This window comes from Gastrolobium bilobum, unplaced genomic scaffold (genome assembly GCF_033153095.1).
Source record: "Gastrolobium bilobum isolate Gb01-03AN ecotype WA unplaced genomic scaffold, APGP_CSIRO_Gbil_v1 utg522, whole genome shotgun sequence".
Lineage (NCBI taxonomy): Eukaryota > Viridiplantae > Streptophyta > Magnoliopsida > Fabales > Fabaceae > Gastrolobium > Gastrolobium bilobum.
Window position 1 is genome coordinate 171,934 of NW_026897044.1, and position 23,621 is coordinate 195,554.

At 34.6% G+C, this 23,621-nt stretch overlaps 3 protein-coding genes across 3 annotated transcripts; 2 read left to right on the forward strand and 1 right to left on the reverse strand.

Moving 5' to 3' along the window:
* Positions 1 to 236: 236 nt before the first annotated feature.
* On the reverse strand, positions 237 to 6,458 carry LOC133303660 (E3 ubiquitin-protein ligase At1g12760-like). The gene is made up of 4 exons (XM_061503606.1): positions 5,780 to 6,458; positions 2,365 to 2,490; positions 1,996 to 2,281; positions 237 to 1,487 (listed from the first exon to the last, which is right to left on the reverse strand). The coding sequence occupies exons 1-4, from the start codon at positions 6,430 to 6,432 to the stop codon at positions 1,254 to 1,256; spliced, it is 1,299 nt and encodes a 432-aa protein (XP_061359590.1). The 5' UTR covers positions 6,433 to 6,458; the 3' UTR covers positions 237 to 1,253.
* Positions 6,459 to 16,272: 9,814 nt separating this feature from the next.
* LOC133303651 (serine/threonine protein phosphatase 2A 57 kDa regulatory subunit B' kappa isoform-like) lies at positions 16,273 to 19,516 on the forward strand. The gene is made up of 2 exons (XM_061503594.1): positions 16,273 to 18,065; positions 18,953 to 19,516. The coding sequence occupies exons 1-2, from the start codon at positions 16,902 to 16,904 to the stop codon at positions 19,295 to 19,297; spliced, it is 1,509 nt and encodes a 502-aa protein (XP_061359578.1). The 5' UTR covers positions 16,273 to 16,901; the 3' UTR covers positions 19,298 to 19,516.
* Positions 19,517 to 21,701: 2,185 nt separating this feature from the next.
* LOC133303653 (uncharacterized) lies at positions 21,702 to 23,352 on the forward strand. The gene is made up of 4 exons (XM_061503597.1): positions 21,702 to 22,022; positions 22,133 to 22,195; positions 22,282 to 22,584; positions 22,714 to 23,352. The coding sequence occupies exons 1-4, from the start codon at positions 21,702 to 21,704 to the stop codon at positions 23,350 to 23,352; spliced, it is 1,326 nt and encodes a 441-aa protein (XP_061359581.1).
* The last annotated feature ends 269 nt before the right edge of the window (positions 23,353 to 23,621 follow it).

Sequence of the window (23,621 nt, forward strand, 5' to 3'; positions counted from 1 at the left end):
AGGCTGCAATAAAGCTAAAAAATTTAAATTGCATCTTACAGCTATAAACAATGGGGAAAAATACCATTTTAGTAAAATTCTTGGACATCAACATTGAACCAGTTCAGACAACATCAAATAAATCATAATGCTTTTCAGATTCCAGCATTGGAAAGACCTCAAGTATGCATACGCCATGAATGATTCAACCAACTTTTCCAATAAGTAGAATGAAAAATAATTATTCATTGTTCTTATGGAAGATACATCACACCATCATGCGATCAGAAATTAAAAAATCAACAGGGATAGTGTGCAACATTAAGCATTGAGTTGCACTGATGTCAATGGCTGATTAGAAATGCAAATCACGAGGAGCAAGTTACACAAAGAAATCATAAAACCCTTTACTCAACCTGGATGCTTAGACCGATGAACATAAACCGGAGTTGCCACGAACAAATGACAAAAGGATCTGGACAGACAAATGGGATGCCATCTGCCTCTGCTCTTCAAGTTCAGCTCTCCTCTTCAGATCATCAGAGCTAGGCCTTTGCAGGCTCTGCCTCGGCTGACTTCGTCCTGTTATCTTATTTTTCTTCTCTTTTTCCATTATATAAAAATGACGATGTTTTTCTTTTAAAAAAATGCATGACATGTCAGGTTTTCTATGAACTAGACGAGTCAAATCAAGCCACACCAGTTCTTGAGCTTGACTGATTTATTGTGCTATTTAGAACCATTACCTAAGCGGTTCGGTTAGGTAACTAGTTCAATGGTTGAACAAGCGAGTCCAATCCAAGTTTAATAAGACTAGTTTTAACTCCCACAGCCCAAACCATACAGCTTATGGCAGGGCTAAGCGTCCCTTGAACAATTAGCTACATCACAAGTAGACTATAGAAGGCAATGCCTTGTATTGACCAACTTACAGCTCCAACAAGAAAAAGAAAATATATCATCAAAAATGTTATGGAATGGATGAATTTAATCAAACATTCATCCATGTAAAAAGAGTGGACTGCATAGAAAAAACTTTACAAAACTACGAGTGTACATATGTATATAAGAGACTTTGGATTATTTCCTTTTCCTTAAGAACATGAATGTCCTGTTATGAGAGAAGAAAACACAATTTATTGTGGAGGGACAAAGTATTACCTGTGCAGGGGTTTTATAAATAGGCCAGTTTGTTCTTTCTCTCTCGTCACTCATAAGAGGAGATTATTCAGTTCTTAAGGAAAAAGAGAGGATTCAAATTGTATATTACTAGACTAAACTGTGGTATTGGTGAGGCCGTTCCCAACCCTGATGTCACCTCGTTGTTGGCTGGCATCTTCTCCAGAGATGGATCCTGTCAAGTTCTCACCAACCTCACTCTTGCAAAGAGGGCATAATGAATTTATCTTCAACCACTTATCTACGCAGTCTTTGTGGAAAAGATGAGAACAAGGCAATTCTCTTAGCTCATCATTATTTTCATACTTTGCCAGACAGATGCAGCAAACCTGCATTAACCACAAAAAGTACCAACATTCCCAGTCACAGCCAGCAAACAGACACAAAACACAATCAACGTCCTGGTTACAACGAGAAAGACATACTGTAATGCAGGATCTTTTAACATTATCAATGAGAGATTCAGAAGGATAACTTAAATAATAATCTAATTCAAAAACAGCACCACACCAACTTCTATTACCTGATGGCATGGATGCTACATTTATGAGTGAAAATTATGAAATTTTTAAGATACTATGGCTGAAAAAAGTTTGTAAGATATGGCAGCTATCCATTCTCCAGAAGCTACAAAATAATGAATTTAAACAGGCATGTAAAATATAACCTACAAGCCTAAAGTTGCTCCTCCAAAGCCCAAAGAGATAGAAGTTTGATTAGATATACACCATTTCATAAGAAGATAATCCTTTACATAACAGGACATCATGTAACTAGACAAAAAGTGCCACGATGTTATGAATTTTTAATAAGTATCCTGAATAAAAATGTAATTACCGCATCTTCCCCGGAGATCACACGCTCTTTTTCAGTTCCTGCGGCCACAATTCCACCTTCGGCAGCAGCTGAATTGCTTTCACCACTTCTTTTATTTTTCTTCATCTTGAACTTGTAAGTTGGCAGAGCATTAATGGATTCAGAAGTTGCCCCTCTGTTTTGTGTCTGATCCTCTCTAACCCCAAGGATGGAAATTATACAAGGGAGACAACAGCAGATTGTTGAACACAGAATGAAGGGCATAGCATAACCAATACAGCTAAATGCAAGAAACACTATACATAACCTGCCAAGCAAAAGGAAGCATTTATAATCTGAAGCCTCTGAAAAACCAGAAGATTAAATGCAAGAGCGCAAGAAAGGCTATACCTGTACAAGTTAGGAGCTTCATCAACAGTCGAATGTCCCCCAAAGATCCATACATTTCCCACAACAAACCATACAGCAAAAAAGCAATCTAAAGATATTTTGAAGTACTCCACTAGTGTCTTCATTCTGCAGTGCAAGAATGAACAAGGGCTTAACAGCTTCACAAATTACAATGTTTAGAAGTTATAACCATGAAACTATAAGTTAAAATTTCAAATTTTAATGAATAAACAGGAATTGGAGTGAGGGAAGAACAAGACAGTAAGCATGACATAAAGAAAAGAACATTAAATATTACACTTGGCTGTTTCCTACTTTCCTTCATAACAGTTTCCTAAAAACAACCTTAATTTCTTCTATAATTATTACTGATAAGTTCAATCTCAAGAGTTTTTTAGCCTGTAATCTGTATCACACCTTTATTACAGATTAGAGTGCTACATTCTTTAATACTTCAGATTTTCTTGACATAGCATAACCTCCATTATGATTACAAAAAAAAAAAAAAGGAGTGAAATATAACTTGGTATGCATTCATGAAACTTAAAAGTTAACTGGAAGTTACTATCACTGAATATACCATGGCTTGTATTATGCGGGGAAGCAGGCTGGATGCTTATATATACCTAGAATAACATTTTATATACATGTGCTGATGTGTGCCAGCATGTGTGTATCATTCAACCTTTGTATAATTCTAAATATAGATGAACAATAACTTAATATAATTCTAAAGATTAAAGAAGCAATTAGATACAATTGTATTCACGACATTCAATAGCAAAATTCAAAATACTGATTGCAACAAAAACAGTGAAACAATGCAAACCAGTACAAGACCTAATTTGCATCACGAGTTATCAGTACATTAAGGGATATTGAAGGATGATTGTACATTAATGTGTTTTACAGCCAAACTTAGACAATGATCAAAGTGAGGATGATGTAGAACGATAAACCTTAAAAGAATTGAAGAACAGCTAAAGAAAATTAAACAAAGTAAGAGAATCTGAGAGAAAATTAAAAACTTCAGAACTGTAACTTTGTTATATCTATCAGATCTAAACTTCAGATCTGATATATATAGAAGATAAGTATAATGCTTAACCTACAAGCTCACATCTATACAATCAGATGATCAGTTACAACCGCACGTAACAGATACAACAGAACTGAACTGACTATATGACATGCCACATCACCATTGATAATAAATAAACCTTACTATCCATCAGATTACATTATACTCTAGTAAACCTAAAGTACTCCTCTGGCAAGAACACCTCTAGGGAAAATTACTCCTCTAACTAGGAGAAAAGGAAATCTCAATATTATAATTATGCTAAAAGGTGTGAATAACAAAAAGTACCAAAAGGGTATTTATAACCCAAAGATAATAAAAATCCTAGACATATCTAAATTAAATTTAAAATTATATCAAATATTAATTTCCTAAAATATGAAATCCTACTCAAATCAAATTAAATAGGAAATCTTAACATAATAATATTTTCCCACATATTATTAATAATAATGAAAGACTTCTTAAATAAGAGGAAATTCTAATATTTCTAAGAATAACATGATAATATCTGAATAACACAATAATCCTAAAATATGTTTCTCCATTCTGCATCAGAGAAACAAAGCAATAGTTCAAAGCAATCCATCATTTTCATAGTTTGGTTGGCATGGCAAGAGCACTTTGTAATACTTCTTATTAATTTGGTTTGGTTACTAGAAGAGTAAGGGAAGAAAATAATATCCTAAACAAGGCCCTTGGAGGCTAAAAGCCAGAATTTGAGGACTAAAATGTTCAAAAATTTTATATATCCTAAGTTCAATTTTCAAATTTCTGATTTTATCCTAGGCTCTGAAACCAGTTTTCAACAATAATAAAGAGTGCTAAAGAATTATTAAGCTCTGATGAATTCACATTAGAACTTTCATCCTTATCAATGAATAATAAAGAGGTGCTATTTTTGGAGGAACAAGAAAACCAACCATAACTTTGGAAGAGTTCTGGCTCAACTCTTTGCTATATGATTCTAAATATCAGATCCTAAATCACCTTTTGAAAATTATGCCCCAAAACCCACCATGCTTCACCTGTTGTGAGCAGTTTAAGAGAGGAATCGCCATATAGAATACCCCCTTCAACTAGTTTCACATGTATATTCCCAGACTTTCAGTTAAGAACTATAAAAGTAATATTTTTAGATTTTTAAGAAACATATAATGGTATAAAGAAATGCTATCTGGTAACTACACAAGAACACAACATCACCAAGTCCTAATCCCAAAACAAGCTGTTAACCAGTTTACTAAAAGCAAGTGAGTAGCTCTGATCATCCATAACTCTGATTTGGAGCTTTCAGCTTGGCATAGACAGTGCAGGGTACTATTCCTCATGAAACAGGAATGGCCATTCAGCCAATTCTACATATTCCTTCACTACCAAGATAACTGCACCAAGTACTTCAATTTTGTCTATCATTGCCAGCTCCATGATAGCACAAATGTTTATCTGGGAGTGTGGTGCTAATAACAGGATGGTTGCTATAAAGGCCGCTCCTGACCACTTGATGGATTTATCAGTTTGGAATGCAATCAAAACAATTTTCTAGAGCTAGAAAGTTATCTGAAAAGAAATTTTCTCTTCAGAGTTGATTTACCCTTTAAGCTAATGTGGCCATTTCATTGATTCTGTTGGTGTGCTGCCTTAGTTGGATATTCTTTCCTAGGCCTTTATAATTGGTGGGATGCCTTAATTACTACATGCACTCATAGATTATCCATCTCGTAACAATTTTGAGCAATCATTACCACATATCAGAGCAGGGAAAAGAAATAGAACAGTCCTAAAACTAAAACAGAGGGAGCACATATTACCCTGATTATCATATATGAAAGTCATGAGATGGTTGACCAAATTGACCATTTGATTCAGACAGGTCAAGCACAAGTTTTGCTCATTTCCAACTCATGATAAAGAACAAAGAGTAACCAAAACTTCAAAACAAATTGGAGAAGACAAATATGTTGCTCAAAAGTTGTGACCAAAAGCAATTAATTTACATCATTCCTTTCATTTTATGTGAATAAAAGAGGAAATATGATTAGAGAAGAAAAAGAAATAAGTAGAAGATCAAAAGATAACGTATCCCGTTGAAATAATCCAAAATGCCACAAAAACGAGAAGAAGAAAAAGAGAAACATCATCTAAGCAAAGTAAGCCTGCTAGCTACAAACATTTAAAGACCAATATTTACCTTTCGAGCAAGATAACAAGGAGTTGAAATGGCATCTAAAAGTTGTGGTTCAAACTTAAAAAATGTAAATAAAAATAAAAATTGTGATTCTAACATTGAAAAAAAGCATAACTAATTAACAATAATAGTAACTAATTCACTACCTTCTATTCATCAATACTGAAGCTTGAATGCTTCTGGAGGATGGAGCAGCAGCCTGACCAACTTCAACTCCATTAGTTCTGGAACTGGAAAGAAGTGTCCCGGAAGGATCATTAACCCGAGGAGATGTTTGACGCGATTGAGATGAATCTTGCTCTCGCATATGGTTATGATGATAATACCGCCAATAAAGCAGAGGGAGGGTAGCAGCACATCCAGAAGCATAACCCACAATCCAATGAAACAATGGGGCACGTGGATGCTCATGCCTTGACAAAGACAAAACAACTATAGATGCAACAATCTGGCTTACTAAGAGAACTAGCTCAATAGATATCCATAACCCAGAATGCACAGGACTCCTATTCCGACGAGTATCCCCTCGTCTGATGAACGAAGAATTCCTAGTATTTGATCCATTAGATATACTCGAGGTGGAAACAGGTATTCTTGCACTACTAATTCTGTCTTCATGCTGCGATGCATCTACACCATTAAAATGTCTATCATGCGGCGAGGCAGGCGTGGAAGCATCAGTACTCCCAGCTATTTCTATGATATGCTGACTGCCATTGAAGCTCCCTGGCCGCTCCATCAACAACGGGTAAGTGTCTTTTGGACCTTCAAGATACAGTACTAGTGAGAGAACGTCCATCTAACCCCACCACCAACACAACTGATTGCCAATGAAGCATAGAATCCCAAAAACAAAAACAAAAAAACATATATATAACCTTTAAATACAAATTTCTGAGGTGTGACTGAAAACAATTGCTTCTCCTTGCACTTGTAAACCGGTTAGTTACTTGGCACCACGGGATGCGGCAAAGTCAGCTACTTACATTGACATTCTGTTAAAAAGCACTATTTATTTCCAAAGCCATAGTCACCACCTTTAATACACACACACACACGTATACATTAACAACTTAGAAATGATTAATGTTGCCAGTGCACAGAAAAAACATGTTTATTGCCATAACTGGAAATTTAAAAAAAAAAAAAAAAAAATCATAATTGAACATAGAGACATATGGTTGCTTGCAACAAGAGAAAGGCACATTACCGAATTTCTGCACATGATTTAATTATTGATGAAACAACACCAATTAAAGTTCATAAATATCTACCCCCAACCTGCAGAACCAAGAAAATAATTTAACAAATGTTTTACAGTGATAAAAACCTAAAAAAAAAAAAAAAAAAATTAAAAAATAAATAAATTCAATACATGATTTCTTTCAAGTAAATTTCAGTTTGCAATTTTATATCACCATCTGCGTGTCTTTCTTTGAATTTAAGGATGAATTAAAAGAAATTTGAAAAGGAAGTAGGTATACCTGAGGGAATAACGCAAGAAACCACGTGAATAGGGCGCTTGTATGAATCGACGAAACGACAGTAAGAAGATGCAAAATCGAAGCGTTGACTCAAAGAATCGGAGAGCAGAGCACAACGACAACAACGCTGAATTGGATAGAGAAACGCATCGGGAGCTACAGATAGAGAGAGAGAGAGAGAGAGAGAGAGAAAGAACGAAACGACAGAGGAAAAGAAAACGGCACCGTATGGTTGGGGTTTATGCGATGGTGACGGAGGGAAAGAGGAACGGTGTCCCAATCACAAACAAGGCTGTCAAAAACAACTCTGTTGCTTCCTTCGCGGTTTTACCTCACTGTATCTTTTTCTTTTTCTTTTTTTTCTTTTTTTCTTTTTTTGGTTCTTTTTTTCTTTTTTAACTTGTTTTTTTTAGGAAAGATATTTTTACTACCAAAATTTTTCACTACCAACTTACTACCTATCTAATCACCATTAGATTAATATTTTCTCTAGCTTCAAACACTTTTTTAATTTTTGACATTCTCTCTCTTTGATCCAATGATAATGTGATGATAGTAAGTTAGTAGTAAAAAATTTTGTAGTTAGAATATCTCACTCTTTTCTTTTTGGTACATTTTTTTAACTGGCTTTTGTCTCTCTCTTTTTAAATACAACTGGCTTTTGTCTTTTGCACTTTCGAATTAAACCCCGAAGTTTTGAAGTCACAGTTCAAATTGTAGCAAGCTGAGATGATTTCCTTTGCATTTGCGTTTGTCTAAAAAAGGAAAAAGGTAGGATCAACTTATATTTATATTAATATAGAATTTTTTTATCCTCTTTATTAATAATTGATTTTATTCGAATATAATGGTGGGTCAATATCTTTTCATATAAAAAAATCATTTTATATTATTTGACAGACGTATTAAAATGGAATAGAATATATGATGAACTTATACTCGGGTAGCGGGGTGTTTGTTATAGATTTTATAACAGTTATATGATAGGAAAAGTGATTGTGTAATGTTATAGAGATTTATTTTGTGTGCTATAATTTTTATTTTTTTTAGTTTAAAAAATGTGAACCCCACAAAATATTGTGTGTGTAAAAATATTTCTCTGATCATGTTAAAGGACAAACTAAAACCGTTGTTATATTATATGTTTGGTATATGTTAAGAAATGAAAGAAAAATTAGGTGACTTGGTCAAGTTAAACTCTGACACTTGATAATTAATAAGATATTAAGAATGTATTAACAGGATCTCTTTTCAATGAAACTATATATATTTAACATTATTTAACTGCAATTATTAGGCAAAAAAATTGATATATTGTTTTTTAAATAAAAAATTACGAATTTATGACAATTTTAGAAATAATTACATATTTGTTGCATAATATCACGTCCAATTTGGGCGTCATCAATTACGTCTAAATTGGGCGTCACTCAAAAGGCAATCACGCCTAATTTAGGCATTACTCATCAGGTGTTGACACGTGTCACATTTTTTTTCAAAAAAAAAAATTAATAATTTAATCGTAAAACTTCTGAAGACCATAATTTTTGACTCGGGTATCCAAATCAGATAATTTTTTTTTTGATTTCACATAACTTTTCGAGATCTACACAATGAAATCTCATTTGACATATTTTATCTCACAAATACAATTTAAATTTACAAGAATGATATTATAAGAGCGGTTAAACCCAGAAACCTCTGAGTTCTGGTTTGTGATTTAATATAAAAAATACATAATTTGCTGTCTTACCCTTGGGGATGATTTTAGTTGAGGTGTTTGGGTGTATCTAATAACTGAAAAGAGTGAAGCTGCTGGTCTAATTAGAACTTTCTTTAATTTGGTTCGAACTCAATTTGGAAAAGCCATTAAAATTTTCCAAACAGACAATGAGAATGAGTTCAGACACAAAAGCCCTCTTTCTTTGTCCGATGAACCTCGTATTATTCATCAATGCTTTTGTATCCTATGTTGTACTGATATGGAACACAATACGATACATTAATTTTAAAAAATATTAAATTTTGACACGTTGAGATATATTTTGATATTAAATAATATTTTTAATATATATAATATAATTTACATTTAATACGTATAGAAGCTCGTAAAAAGTCATATAACTAATAAATATCTTGAATAATTTTATCTATAAACATGTTGCTCATGAGTGTGCTAAAGATATTGATTATAGAGCTTATAATATTATTTATAAAATATTTTTGATTATTCAATATAATTTAAAACAAGTGAAACACTAAGTGTCTGTTTGGATCCTCTTATTTTTAAGCTAGAAGCTACTTATAAGCATAAGCTAGACCAAACAGGTTTTGAGAAAAGCTCTTATAACGAAAAGCTCTTTTTTTTATAATGAAAAAAAAAGAAGCTGAAAACTAAAAGTTCCTAGGAGAAGCTTTTTTTTAAGCTCTTATCTATTTTTCTTGAATTGTGTGCTTTTTTTTAAAATGAAGAATGATAAAGAGAAAGAGAGAGATAATTTTCTTGAAATATGTGTTTTTAATTAATTTTTAAGCTAAAACTTTTATGTAATTTTCAAACAGCTTTTAGCTTATTTTTTTTAAGCTCTTTTTTTTAGCTTTAACTTATAAATAGCTTCTAGTTTAAAAATAAGAGAATCCAAACATGCTTTAAAAAGATTGAAGAATAAGGCATTCAAGCCCATGTATTCTTAGCCCACTCATATTTCAAGTTTCAAGCCCAGTTGAGATGAATGAGCTCACACTATATGCCCATGTTAAGCGGTTGGGCCTTAGACTTATTTATTAAATTTGTATTGCTTACCTTTTGTTTCATTGCTCTGCGTTTTTTGTTTGTTAGCATAACATGTAGATTGTGTTGCCCACCCTCTATGACGAAGCTGCAAGGCCTTACTAGTTAAGCAAACCAATGATTGCACAAATTTTCAATACCACTGCTACTTCATGGATCGATTGAAATGTCGTCGATTAACTCGCTCATCACTGGAATCTCCGTTGGCGATGAAGTTCTCACCATCGTTCCCTCCTCAACTCCTTTTATTCTCTATGCTATTCAGTCCCTCTGCAACGCCCTCGTCACTACCAACCTTCAGCAACACATCAAGGTTTCAACCCCTCATGCTTCACCAACACTTGATGTTGCTTATTTTTTATTTTAGAATTATTTTAATTTTATAAAAAAAATTAATTTTTCTCCTTGACCGTGTTGGACAGGTCAAAATCATGTGTCGATATAAACGTGTCCCAAAATGTTGACCATATGTCAAATTGTATCAGTGTCTGACACATTTTTTTGAAAAAATCAAGTGTTGGTGCTTCATTATTTGTACCTATACACCACAACAAAATGGTCGCATAGAAAAGAAGCATGGACACATATTAAACATTGCTTATGCATTGCATTTTCAAGCATATCATACCATGAATTTTGGGGGAAGTGTGTTCTTACAAACAGCTCACTTGATCAACCGCACACCCACTCGTTTACTTGATGACAAAGACACCTCATGAGATTCTCTTTCATGTGCAGCCTAAATATGATCATTTAAGGGGGCGTTTGGTTGAGGAAAATTTTTTGGAATAGTAGAGAAATGTAATAGATAGAGAAATGATTGGAAAGTGAGATAAAATGAGATATGTAGAAAAATGTAAAAAAAAAGTTGTTTGGTGGGAAAAAACTTTACTGGGAAAATTAGGTAACTTTATGAGATCAACAGTGCATTAAAAGTGAGATAACCGGTTTTCCAAAAAATTCCACCTTCAAATTGGGTTTCTAAACAGTGCGGATATCTATGTTTCTCATAAATTCATACAAATTGCATAGATGGGTTTTTGGTGAAAATATGTTGAAACAAACATGGTGTTTCTAAAAGCCATACTTGAGAAACATAGATATCTCTTGAAAAGCTCCAAACCAAACACCACCTAAGAGTCTTTGGTAGTTTGAGTTATGCATATCCTAGCCCGAAATCAAATGACGAATTTGCGGCTCGTTTCAAACGTTGTGTACTTACAAGGTATTAAAGGAAGTCAAGACATATCTCAACTCATCTTTTCACATTAAAGATCTAGGTGCATTAAAATACTTACAAGGTATTGAATTAGTGCACAATAAAGAAGGTTCATTTTTATGTCAGCGTAAATATACATTTGATATTCTTTTAGAATGTGGACTTCTTGGTTATAAGTCTGCGACATTCCTTTTGGAACGAATTCATAAATTGGCTCTTACAGATGGCCCAATTTTTGCTGATGCTTGCGTTTAGTAGGTCGATCGATTTATCTTACTATCACCAGACCCGAGCTTTGTTATGTTGTTCATACATTATCTCAATTTATGCATCATCCAAAACAAGAGCATTTTGATTCCATTGCAAGGGTGCTCTAATATCTAAAGGGAAACACGCGAAGGATTACTTCTTTGTTCTGATTATGACTTGCACATTTTAGCTCATTGTAATTCAAATTGGGTTAGTTTCCCCCTCACTTGGCGATCTATTATAGGATTCTTTGTTATGATTGGCTTATCCCCTATTTCCTGGAAGACCAAGAAGCAAGTCATTGTATCTAGATCTTTCGCAGAGGCTGAACACAGATCTATGGCCACCACTACTTCAGAACTTGTTTGGTTAAAATCTTTCTTAGCTTCTCTTGGTGTTTCAGGATTGACCCATAAAGCTATTTTGTGATAGTCAAGTAGCTTTGCATTTTGCTAAAAATCTCATTTTTCATGAAGAACCAAGCATATTGAACTAGATTGCCACTTTGTCCAGGAAAAGCACATTGATCACGCAATCTCCACTACTTATGTGTGTTCCCATTCTCATTGGCAGACATTTTTACCTAGGCTATTGGAAAATATTCTTTTCATTCTATACTTTCCAAGTTGGGCATTTGTTGCCTGCATTCTCTAATTTGAGGGGAAGTGTTAGAGTTACCTCTGTCCATGCATGATATTACTTTAGTTTCTCTATCTATATATACATGATGTTGCATTAGTTTCGATTCTTTTATTATATTTTCAAATATATTTCAATTAGGCTTAGTAGATAAGATGAATCTTTTCAAATTTTGTATTAGATAAGATCCATGTATTTGTAGATATAAGGTATATTTTTATGATAACAAAGTGGCAACTACAAAAAAGAGAAGAGCTTTGATGGCAACAAGCTAAGAAGAATAAAGTAAGAAGCAATGAATCAAAAGAATTGGGATGACAATCCAAAGTAATAAACATCAAACTTCGACAATGATCATGAAGGGATTTGAAGAACAAAACCATGAGAAAGAAGGCTATATTGAAGGATAACAAACCATGGACAATATCTATGAGAAGCCAAATATTACAACCATGGTGAAAAATGATCAAAACCAACAAGTCAAAACATCAAGCTCAAGTGAAGAATCAAAATCCAAGATTAAATGCAACAAGCTAAGTCTAATTAGAGGTGGGAAAATAGGTCGGCTCGTCTCGACCCGCATCCAACCCGCCAAAAACGGGTTGGCCCACCACCCGAAATTTTGATATGGGTTGAAAATCTTAACCCACCTCGTTTTGTGGTGGGTTGGGGGGTCAACCCGCCAAAAAAATAATTAAAAAATAAAAAATAAATCATATTGTATTAATTTTATAATATTACTTATTTTTATTTTAGAATCCCTTTATTTTTTTCCAATCTCAAGCCTAAATGTATACTAATATTCAGTCAGATATTTTTTTCCATATATAAATAACCTTTGTCATAAATAAAGTTTTTCTTCTTTATTTTTTTAGGGGAGTACTAATATAAAAAAAAATTTATATCACAAAAGCTTAGTGACAAATAAAATACTACCTATTATTAAAAAAAAAATTACCGGCGGGCCAACCCGCCCAAATCCACCGTCAACCCGTTTTGTCCCACAACTAAGCGGGGCAGGTTGAGGTGGGTTGGTGGATTGAAATGTATAACTCAACCCATCCTATTTTGGCGGGTTGACCTGTCGGGTTCAACCTATATTACCACCTCTAAGTCCAATTCCTTATTAGAACACACTTTTAGGACTTAGATATGATTGTAAAGGTATATGGTAGATTGCATTGCATGAGCTCAAATCTTTTCTCGAAATAAACATGTTTTCCAAATTGCATAATCTATAACCTTTAAATTCTTGAAAGAGATTTGAAAAACCCATGGAAAAGGTTATTGACATGTCTTATAACTTCAAAACATATTTATCAAGTCAAGATCTTTCACAAAAAGTAGTTGAAAGCAAGTTATAACACATTTGAAATTAAAATTTACTGCATAATTTGGGTTTCTGTCTTACAGGTAATTTTTGTGTCGAAGATGATGAAATTGGATCTTTTGTTCTACATATAAATTGTATATATCTCTTTGATCTTTTCAACGAGACCAAGATCACAACAATCTGCTAATAATAACTCAAGTTATACCCAAAATACGAAACAATGTTCTTTTTGTCGAATATCCAACCTGTAACCGGGTTAGTAATCGATTACCAGATTATGGTAATCGATTACCACTGCGCCATAACAACTATAACGACTAGTTTTGGATAAAATTACCCCCCTCTTGAGTATGAAGCCACACTCATAACAATATTCATTTTCTCACTATATATGGACGGAAGCATATCAATCAAATTATGTTCAATTTTGCAAATTACATTAATATATTAATTTATAACCATGAATTCATCATATAACTTTTCTCATTCCAAATCATAAAAGAGATAAGCATTTGAAGTCACATTACGTAATTAGGGGTGTGTAAAATAATTGAATTGAACTGAATTGCACCGCATATTTCTGAACCAGATTTGAGAATTGAATGATTTTATAAATTAGTTTAAAAATTAAACCGAACCAAAAGAACTGATTAGAAAACCGGTTCAAAATTAGTTCGAAACCAGTATAGAACAGGTTTGCATACCCAAACCGATTTTGAAACATAAACAAATTCCAAACCGTTTCCGAACTAGTTCTGAAAAAAATAAAAACAATTCAATTCGGTTTATCCAAAAATTCAATACTTCCTAAATTTATGAAATTTTGCAACTACTAATTCATGTGCTCGTTACATTATTATGCCATTTAAGTCCTAGTAATAGGATATTTTGAGAAATCCTTGATTAAGTTACTAAGTACTAAATTCGTCAAGTATTAATTTTCCAAGCACTTCTATGCATGAACAAATTGTATTCTCTCACTTTTCTTCAATAATCTTATTTATTTATTTTTATTTTTTATAAGAACCAACTCTCCCAAAAATTTAAATGATTAGTTAGTTAATTCGAAGGATGATATAAAAACTTTTATGATTAGATGATTTAGTGTTCCATCATCACTTCTCTCTTTCCTCTTTTCTTTTCTATGCTTTATTTCTTTCTCGTCCCTTCAGAAAATGAGTCCTTGGGGCTTAATTCTCACTTTTTAAAATAATTGATTATTTAAAGTAATAATTGATTATTTGACATTTGGAAAGATTTTAAATTTGTCTACAACTACAATTGATTATATAAATTAATAATTATTATTTAGGTAAACAGATAGCATCATTATCTCTCATCCCAAACAGTAATCAATTATTAACTTTAATAATTTATTATTAGAGCTTAAATAATCAATTATAGATTGTAATACTCAATTATTTTTATCAGTAGTTAATTTTCAAAATTTTACTACATAAAATAATTTATTATCTATTTGAAAAATTAATTATTTGCTGAAATCAAACATTTAGAGATATTAATATAAAATTATTAACGTGGTTATTACTTATCAGTTAAATTGTTGGGTTAAATCGATAATTAAATAATCATGAATTCAAACAGCACACTCTTGTTTTCTAAAATATAAAATTATTAAAATAAAAGTTGTTAATTTTCACACCTGCATTTGGTTAAATAAAACCCTAACTTGTTGGTCAAACAAATTCTCAGGTAGACAACTTTTAAAATTCTAAAGTTAGCTAACCACCACTAGTAATTTAAGAGTGTGTGGCTAAATTGGATAATAAAACCACGTGTCATTGTCTAATTTGAGAACTGTATGACGAGGATACAAGGTTCTCAACCCAAGTTTGTCCTTAACCAAATCCAGATCAAGTTCACGAAAACAATTTCAACACAAAACTCAAATCAGTCCAATCGTCTCAAATTTTTTATTTTGAAAAAAATCAAGTTAATTAATATGAAGATTAGCTCAATGCAAGAATATCGAAATATTTAATACTATTTTATTAAGGGAAATAAGTGTGCCATGTTATAGAAATAATATTGTTTCTCCTTGTAACAAGAATCTAATTTCATATCATGTCGAATCCTGATTTTTTTTTTTTAAGCGTGGATTCCACATTTAATTTGTGTATGCAAATAAAAAATTCTTATTATGTGGCATAACAAAAAGCGAATCTTTTTTTGTTAAACAATCAAACTATTCTATTTAGTAAATAAGAGAAAAAAGATTCTGACGTTACTTTAGACAACTTTATTTAATATTCATTAAAATGACGTCATTTTGAGGTTGAAAAATTAAAAAATTAAAATGATAAAGACTATTATAACTCTGAAATAAATTAAAATTACAAAAACATCATAATTTCTGTCCCAAAACAACGTCGTTTCAATGAACATTAGATAAAATTATCTAAAGTAATGTTAGAAAAAACAAACTCATTAAATAATTGTTAAGAAAATATATTGCATAAATACACGTGATCACCTAGTGATGACCCTAGAAATTACACGTGACAAGTTGTGATGTCCCTAATTTTACGGTTTTACTTTCCAAACTCTTTCTTAATGACACCTTTTTTTTTTCCCTCCAAAATATACTCATATGGTTTTGTCGTTTTCCCCCTCAGTTGAATAATGATATATATCTAAATATGCGAGTTAAAATTGCAGAAAAATAATAATACAGAAAGTGCCATAGCAAATAGCAATTACATGCTCGCAAAACAATAAAAATAAAAAAGAAAGTTCTCTTATAATTTGATGATAATTCTGATTATTTTCGAGATTAAAAAAGTAAAAGACAGTTTTTTTTTTTTTTTTTTTTTTGCGAATAAAAAGAAAAACACAAACTCATTGTACTTTTTTTCCTTTTTCTCATGTTTCTTTTTCAGTTTCATGGAGGTGATTCATTAACAAGAAGGAACAGCTCAGAGGGTTCAATCCATTACCCAAAATCTGTGCAGAGCTTCATCATCCTCGCCAGTCAGCACTCACCACCACATCCATAATTCCCCTTCTTTTTTACTTGTGCCCTAATATCTTTTCTTTTCCAAATTCAACCACAAGTTTCGTTTCTCTTTTTCTCACATTCCCGAGAAAAAGTGGAGAAAATGTTGAGAATGTGAGATTCGGTTCAAATGTAACATTATTATTGTAATTCTTCTGGCTGCACATTTTTCTCTTTTTGTAATGAACGTTTTCTCTTTCCCTTTCTCTTCATCTGATTCATCATTCCTCTTGTGGTTCACGTTGTTCTTCGTCAGCATACAAACCACAATCTTCAAGATTTGATTTTTCCATCTATGCATGCTGCAAAACCGAAAATTTCCTCGAACCCATTTCGAATGTGGATCTTAATTTCACGCGGCACCCCACATTGATCGGAATTTCTGCTTGCTTCGGCGACCGAGATCTAGGGTTTCTGATTCCCTTTTTCCCGGCACGCGTTGGAATTAACATTCTCTGGTTCGATTGATTCCGATTCTTCCTTCATGGATTCGATCTAAAAGCTTTGGAATTCGTTGATTTCTGCTTCTGGGTCATAATGCTCAAGCAATTCCTCAGCAAGCTTCCTCGGAAGTCGTTGAACCCCGACTCGGACGAGTCGCCCCGAGGCAACTCGTCGCGTTCTACCGCTTCGCCACGTAGAAGCCAACGACCGAACGGTGGCGGTTCTTCCGCCGCCCGAGCCAACGCAGCAAAACGAGCTTCCTCGTCGGCGGTTTTTCCGGCGAGTATGGTGTCTGGAATCGAACCTTTGGTGCCGTTTAAGGATGTTCCTAATGCTGAGAAGATGAACCTGTTTGTGAGTAAGTTGAGCCTTTGTTGTGTTACGTTTGATTTCACTGACCCTGGTAAGAACGTTGCGGATAAAGATGTGAAAAGGAAAACTTTGGTTGAACTTGTTGATTTTGTGGCTTGTGGGTCAATGAGATTTAGTGAGCCTGCTATCCTTGCTATGTGTAGAATGTGTGCTATTAATCTGTTTAGAGTTTTTCCACCTAATTATAGGGCTAATGGGGGTGGTGCTGGTGGTGGTGAGAATGATGATGATGGGCCAATGTTTGATCCTGCTTGGCCACATTTACAAATTGTGTATGAATTGCTGCTTAAATTTATCTCTTCTTCATGCCTCGATGCTAAGGTAGCAAAAAAGTATATCGATCATTCGTTTGTTTCCAGATTGCTTGAATTGTTTGATTCAGAGGATCCTAGAGAAAGAGACTGCTTGAAGACGATTCTGCATAGGATTTATGGGAAGTTTATGGTGCATAGACCTTATATTCGAAAATCTATTAACAATATATTTTATCGATTTGTGTCTGAGTCTGAGAAACACAATGGGATTGCTGAGTTGTTGGAGATTTTTGGGAGTGTGATTAGTGGGTTTGCTTTACCCTTGAAAGAGGAACACAAAATCTTCTTGTGGAGAGTTTTGATCCCCTTGCACAAGCCGAAATCTATGGGGGTCTACTTTCAGCAATTGTCCTACTGTGTTACACAGTTTATAGAGAAGGAGCCAAAGTTAGCAAGCATTGTGATAAGGGGTTTGTTGAGATATTGGCCAGTAACAAATAGTCAGAAAGAGGTGATGTTTCTGGGTGAACTTGAAGAAATTTTGGAAGCAATTAACATGGTAGAGTTCCAAAGGGTCATGGTCCCATTGTTTTGGCGGATTGGGTGCTGCATTAATAGCTTACACTTTCAGGTACAATGGTTATACTGAATCCATTTGGTTAATCCTCATTATTTGCATAAACCTATGTTTATTTTTACAATTTGAAGGATTATATTAATGCTCCATAGCTTGCATGGTGTCAATATTTACTTTCACTGTCATGTTCTGGCAGGTTTTATTTCTGTGAATGTACATTGCAGTCTAATACTCTAATTACAGATGTGAAGATCTTCACTCTTTATGTTTAGTAATATATTCAATTATGAACACATAAGTGAATGCTTGGTAGGCCAGGGCAAATTAGTTTTGTAGTACCCTTAACTAGCAAGAAATTGTACATTCATGCCATGCGGTTGGTTAGTTCTTTGTTGATTACTACGAGTCTACGACTATGCTGGCTGGTTTGATATTTTAGTTTATTTTTGATAGAAGCACTCACAATTCAGTTACTCACTTAAGTATGATAGATAATTAAGGTTGGAGGTCTCGTGTAAAAGATTCTTGAATTTTGTAGGTTTTCTCTCACTTTTCCATATTTAGGTTAGTTTCTGTCATAGCATTTGTGGCCCAACATGCTGCTTTATTAAGTGAAATTTTTGCGTAAGCATTAATGACACTTAGTTATATATTAAGTGTACCATAGAGGATCGTTTGGTTAAATATTCCTATATGTCGTTGTTTCCCAAGTGTCTTTTGTTTGAACTTTTGATATCTACCCAAAGGTTTTCCTGAGCTTCAGATTTTCGGAAAACAATTTGGTTACTTGCTGTGAATGGGATTAATTTTGCAATTCTATACCCTTTTGCATTTGTAGCTTTTTTGGCACTTTTCCCCAATATAATCTTTGCCCTCTTTTGGCACTTTTGAAAATAAGTTGTTTCCATTGACCTGCTTGTTGATTGCATGAATTGTTTCAGGTAGCTGAAAGGGCCCTTTTCTTATGGAACAATGACCACATTGTCAACTTGATTGCTCATAACCGTCAAGTGATCCTGCCCATCATATTTCCAGCATTAGAGAAGAATGTTAAAAGCCACTGGAACCCGGCAGTTGTCAACTTAACACACAGTATAAGAAAGATGTTCTTGGAGATGGATGAGAAGCTCTTCCTTTCTTGTCATTCTCACTTTAAGGAGGAAGAAGCAATTTTAAGCTCAGCAGCTGAGAAAAGAAAGGAGGCATGGAAACAACTCGAGCATGCAGCCAGTCTAAAGCCTGTAATTGGAAACACTGCTGTTTTAGTGTCTCCTTTGATGACCTGAATTGCATGCTGGGTTCCCAATCAAGAAATGTGGAATGGCTGTTATAGGGAGTGGCACTTTGTTTTTTGGATCCAATGTTGTAATAGTGCTTCTGGCAGCCAGATGTTGTAACACGGTTTAGATTGCTACTGTGTGGTAACACTATTTGCCTCATGATTAGTGCTGAGAAGGACCATGCAGTGGATCAAACGATTTTCTGTATAAGCTTATTTAAAAAAAATTCTCTCTTTTTGTGTATGTACCTACTTACATTACACTCCTCAGTTGCTCTTCATTGCAGGTCAATAATAGCCTTGAACTTGCAATACAAAAATTACGCGTTTTAAGGCCAACAAACCAACCTAGGATTAAGTATTAATTAATTGTCATATATTAACTTTAAAAATTGATTTAAATAATTCAGTCGTTGGATTTTATATCATTATTATCTTAATTATTATACGACGACGACGTTTTGATAATCCCTTAAGTGGATGTATTATAAGCAAACAATGTCGTTTGTTGAGTTGATATTACTCATCCACTACCTTCAACCTTATCGTTGTTAGACATCCACTGACTTTTGTGGTTACCTGCGAAGAACCCCAATGTTTACTGCTGAGCTTCGTTACTGGTGAGCATTGTGAGTTAGGGTGGTTTGTGGGTGGAGATCGCGCGTGGACTTGGAAGGATTTGGAACGGCTGCTTCTGTGGTGGTTTAGGAAAGTACGATTGTGGGTGTTAACTCACATGCACAAAGGTACGTGTTGTCAGAAATTGATCTTTATATGTGGTCCCCCCTCACAATTGTTCTGTATTTTATGTTGAATATGGTCCCCATGTGTGGTCCCTGCTAAAGTTTTGGTTAGGGTTTAGAAAAAAACAAACCTTTTTATGTATGTGGTCCCGATTTCAGTAATGTGTTGCCATTTTTTAGTGTTTTGTGGACCCTCATGTTAGGTAAATGAATTGCATGCCTATTTTGTAAAGCTGACATGTTTTTGTTTGTGAGTGCACTGTACTGTATGTTTCTCCCCGAGTGTTGAGTTATATATGCATCTTGATATTGTTGTAAAAACTGATTGTTTGTTAACATTGTCAAATATAATTGCAATAGCCTTTTGGTAGGTAATTGCAATGTGGTCTGTTTGTTTTACAGATGGATGAATATATAGTGATAAGGTATCATCATGGGGGTGTGTTAGTCAGAAATGATGAAGAGGTCCTAACATATGTAAATGGTAAAGTAGATGATTTACCTGAGATGGATGCTGACTTTGTGAACCTGCGTGACCTTGAAACTCTGTTCATGGGTTATGGGTATGATAGTTGTAAGCAGATGTTATGGCTCAAGCCAAATGAAATGGATTTAGAGGTAGGTTTAAAACCTCTGAAATACGGACTCTGATATTGTGGAGATGGTTAAGACTGCATTATGTAATGGGAATGAGATAGAAATATATTTTGAAGATTGCATTGCAATCCCTGATATTATAGCACCTGCACCTGTAGAAGGGAGTGATGGGGTCGAATGTGAGAGTGGTGATGATGAAAGGGTGCATGGTGATTCATTTGGTAGTGGATCTGATCATGTTTCCTCTGGTGATGGATTGTCTAGTGACTCATATGATAGTGTGAAGGATGAGCCATATAAGTCTCCTCCACCAGGTTATGAAGACCAAACAGAGAGTGAAGAGGAGTATGAGTGTATACCTAAGGCTACTAGACAAAAAAAGTGTAACAAGAAGAAAAAAAAGGTTGTTGAGGAGCAGGCATGGGAAAATACAATGGAAGAGGAGGAGAAGCAAATGTCTTTCGAAGAGGATGGGTATGGATATAACTCTGAAGAGTTGAAGACTCCTCCTTCAAGTGGTGCTGAGGAGGTTGAAAGGGCTGTCAATCCAAAGTTTAATGTGGATGATTCATTTGGGCATGTCCACTTAGAGCTTGGAATGGAGTTTGTGAGTTTAGTGCACTTTAAGAATGCTGTGAAAGACTATAATATTAGTCTAGGAAGACAATTTAAGTGGGTGAAGAATGACAAGATCAGGGTACGAGCCAAATGTAGTAATGAAGACTGTCAGTGGATGATATTTTGTGCTTGGAACAATAAATTGGCCTCTTTTCAGGTAAAAACTTTTAATGACTCACATTCTTGCAGTAGACTATTCAGAAATAAGAGGGCAAGTAAGGACTGGGTTGTAAATAAATTAGAGAAAAGGTTAATGACACAGCCCAACATGACAAGGGCTGAAGCATATGAACATATGAAAGAGAAGTATAAGGTCTATGTCCATTTGAAGAAAGTTACCAAGGCACTTCATAAGGCCAAGGCCAGAATTGAAGGATGTGAAAAGGAGCAATATGCAAAGCTGAGAGACTACTTAGGGAGCTTTTGAGAAGCAATCCTGGCTCTACTTGTCAAATGCAAGTGATACCCCAACCTGACCCACAAGCCCCACCAATATTTTCCAAATTGTATATTTGTCTTGATGCATGTAAGAGAGGGTTTAAAGCTCGTTGCAGGCCATTAATTGGCCTGGATGGTTGTTTTTTAAAAGGATATTATGGAGGACAGTTGTTGAGTGCAATTAGCGAAGATGCAAACAAGAGCTTCTATGTCATTACTTATGCAGTGGTAGATAGTGAAACAAAAGAGAACTGGAAGTGGTTTTTGACTCTGTTACAAGAAGACATTGGCAACCATGGAGTCTATGGTTGGAACTTTATTTCTGATCAACAAAAGGTATGTATTTCTGATCAAAAGAGAACTGGAACTTTATTTGTGACTCTGTTTACTTGACAATGGTCCTTATGCACTCATTGTTTTTTTGCTTGTTTGGTCTCTGTGTGCAGGGTTTGATTCCAGCACTGCAAGAGGTCATGCCTGGTGCACATCATCGATTTTGTGTGCAACATGTATGGAAAACTTTATAAAACATTGGAAAGATAAGGCAAACAGAGGAATTGTTTGGGAGTGTTCAAGATGCAACACTGTTCCACAGTTCCAGAAAACAATGCAACATTTGAAAGGATTAAATGAGGCAGCATGGAAGTATTTAGATAACATTGATCCCTCAAGTTGGGTAAAGGCATATTTCAGTCACTGGCCCAAATGTGACAACATAACAAACATGGCACAGATATGGAATGCCAAGATTGTTGGTTATAGGTCCAAACCAATATTCAGTCTTCTGGAGGAATTGAGGTGCTACATTATGAGGAGGATGACAACACATCAAAGGGTTCTAAGAACTATCAGGGGTAAAATAGCTCCTGCTCAACAGAAGAAACTTGATCAAATAAAGGTAATGAGCAATTCATGGACACCAACTTGGACAGGGAATCTGCACCAAGAAATGTATGAAGTCAGTGGCAGGGGTGAGAAAGTGGGAGTGAATTTAACAACTTAAACTTGTGCATGCAATGCATGGCAGTTGACTGGATTGCCATGTGAGCATGCAGTAGCAGCCATTTGTCACAAAAATGAACCTCCTGAGAATTATGTGCATCAATGGCTTACAGTAGATGCTTTGCATGCCACTTATGCACACACCTTGAACCCAGTTAATTCAGACAAGTATTGGCCTTCATCTGATGAACCCAAACCTCTTCCTCCAAAACTGAAAAGGCCAATTGGGTGTCCTAAGAAACACAGGAGGAAGGACCCAAGTGAAGAACAAGGGAGCAATACAAAGAAAGTGAAAAGGACCTATGCAACCAAATGTCCTAAATGTGGTCAACATGGACACTATGCAAAGACATGTAAGGGACCACCAACTACCAACAAAGGGAAGAGACTAGCAAGACCAGAAAATGCAATGAATGTAAGGATTGGATCAAGCTCAGTAGATGAAATCCCATTAAGTCAAGGAGGCCCTGCAGCAGTGGGTAATTCTCAGCCACATGAGGGAAACTTGAGAGGAAGCAGTCCACCTCCATCAAATCCACAACAGGCACAGGAACTGTTGAGTAATGAAACTATAAATGTAGCAAGCAGTGCCACACGAAGCAGATTATTGGCCTTCATGAGCACACCTGGTTTTAGGCCACCAAGACCTGCCTCAAGAAAATGAGCTACTGATGTATATGACCTGGGAGTAGTGCATGAGCCAACTGAGAAGGGTTTCTTATTATGTGAATGACTTTTTTTGTAATTCCTGGCCATTATGTATTTGAAGGCCTTATTATGCAAACGTTTTTTTGGGAACATATTGTTATACCCTTTTGAATTGTACTCAACAATGATTCAAATGCCATTTTGTATTAGAGGCCTTTTTTTTAATTCCTGACCGTTGTCTTTATTTTGTAATGCACTACTGTACATCCATGTCTTCAAATATAA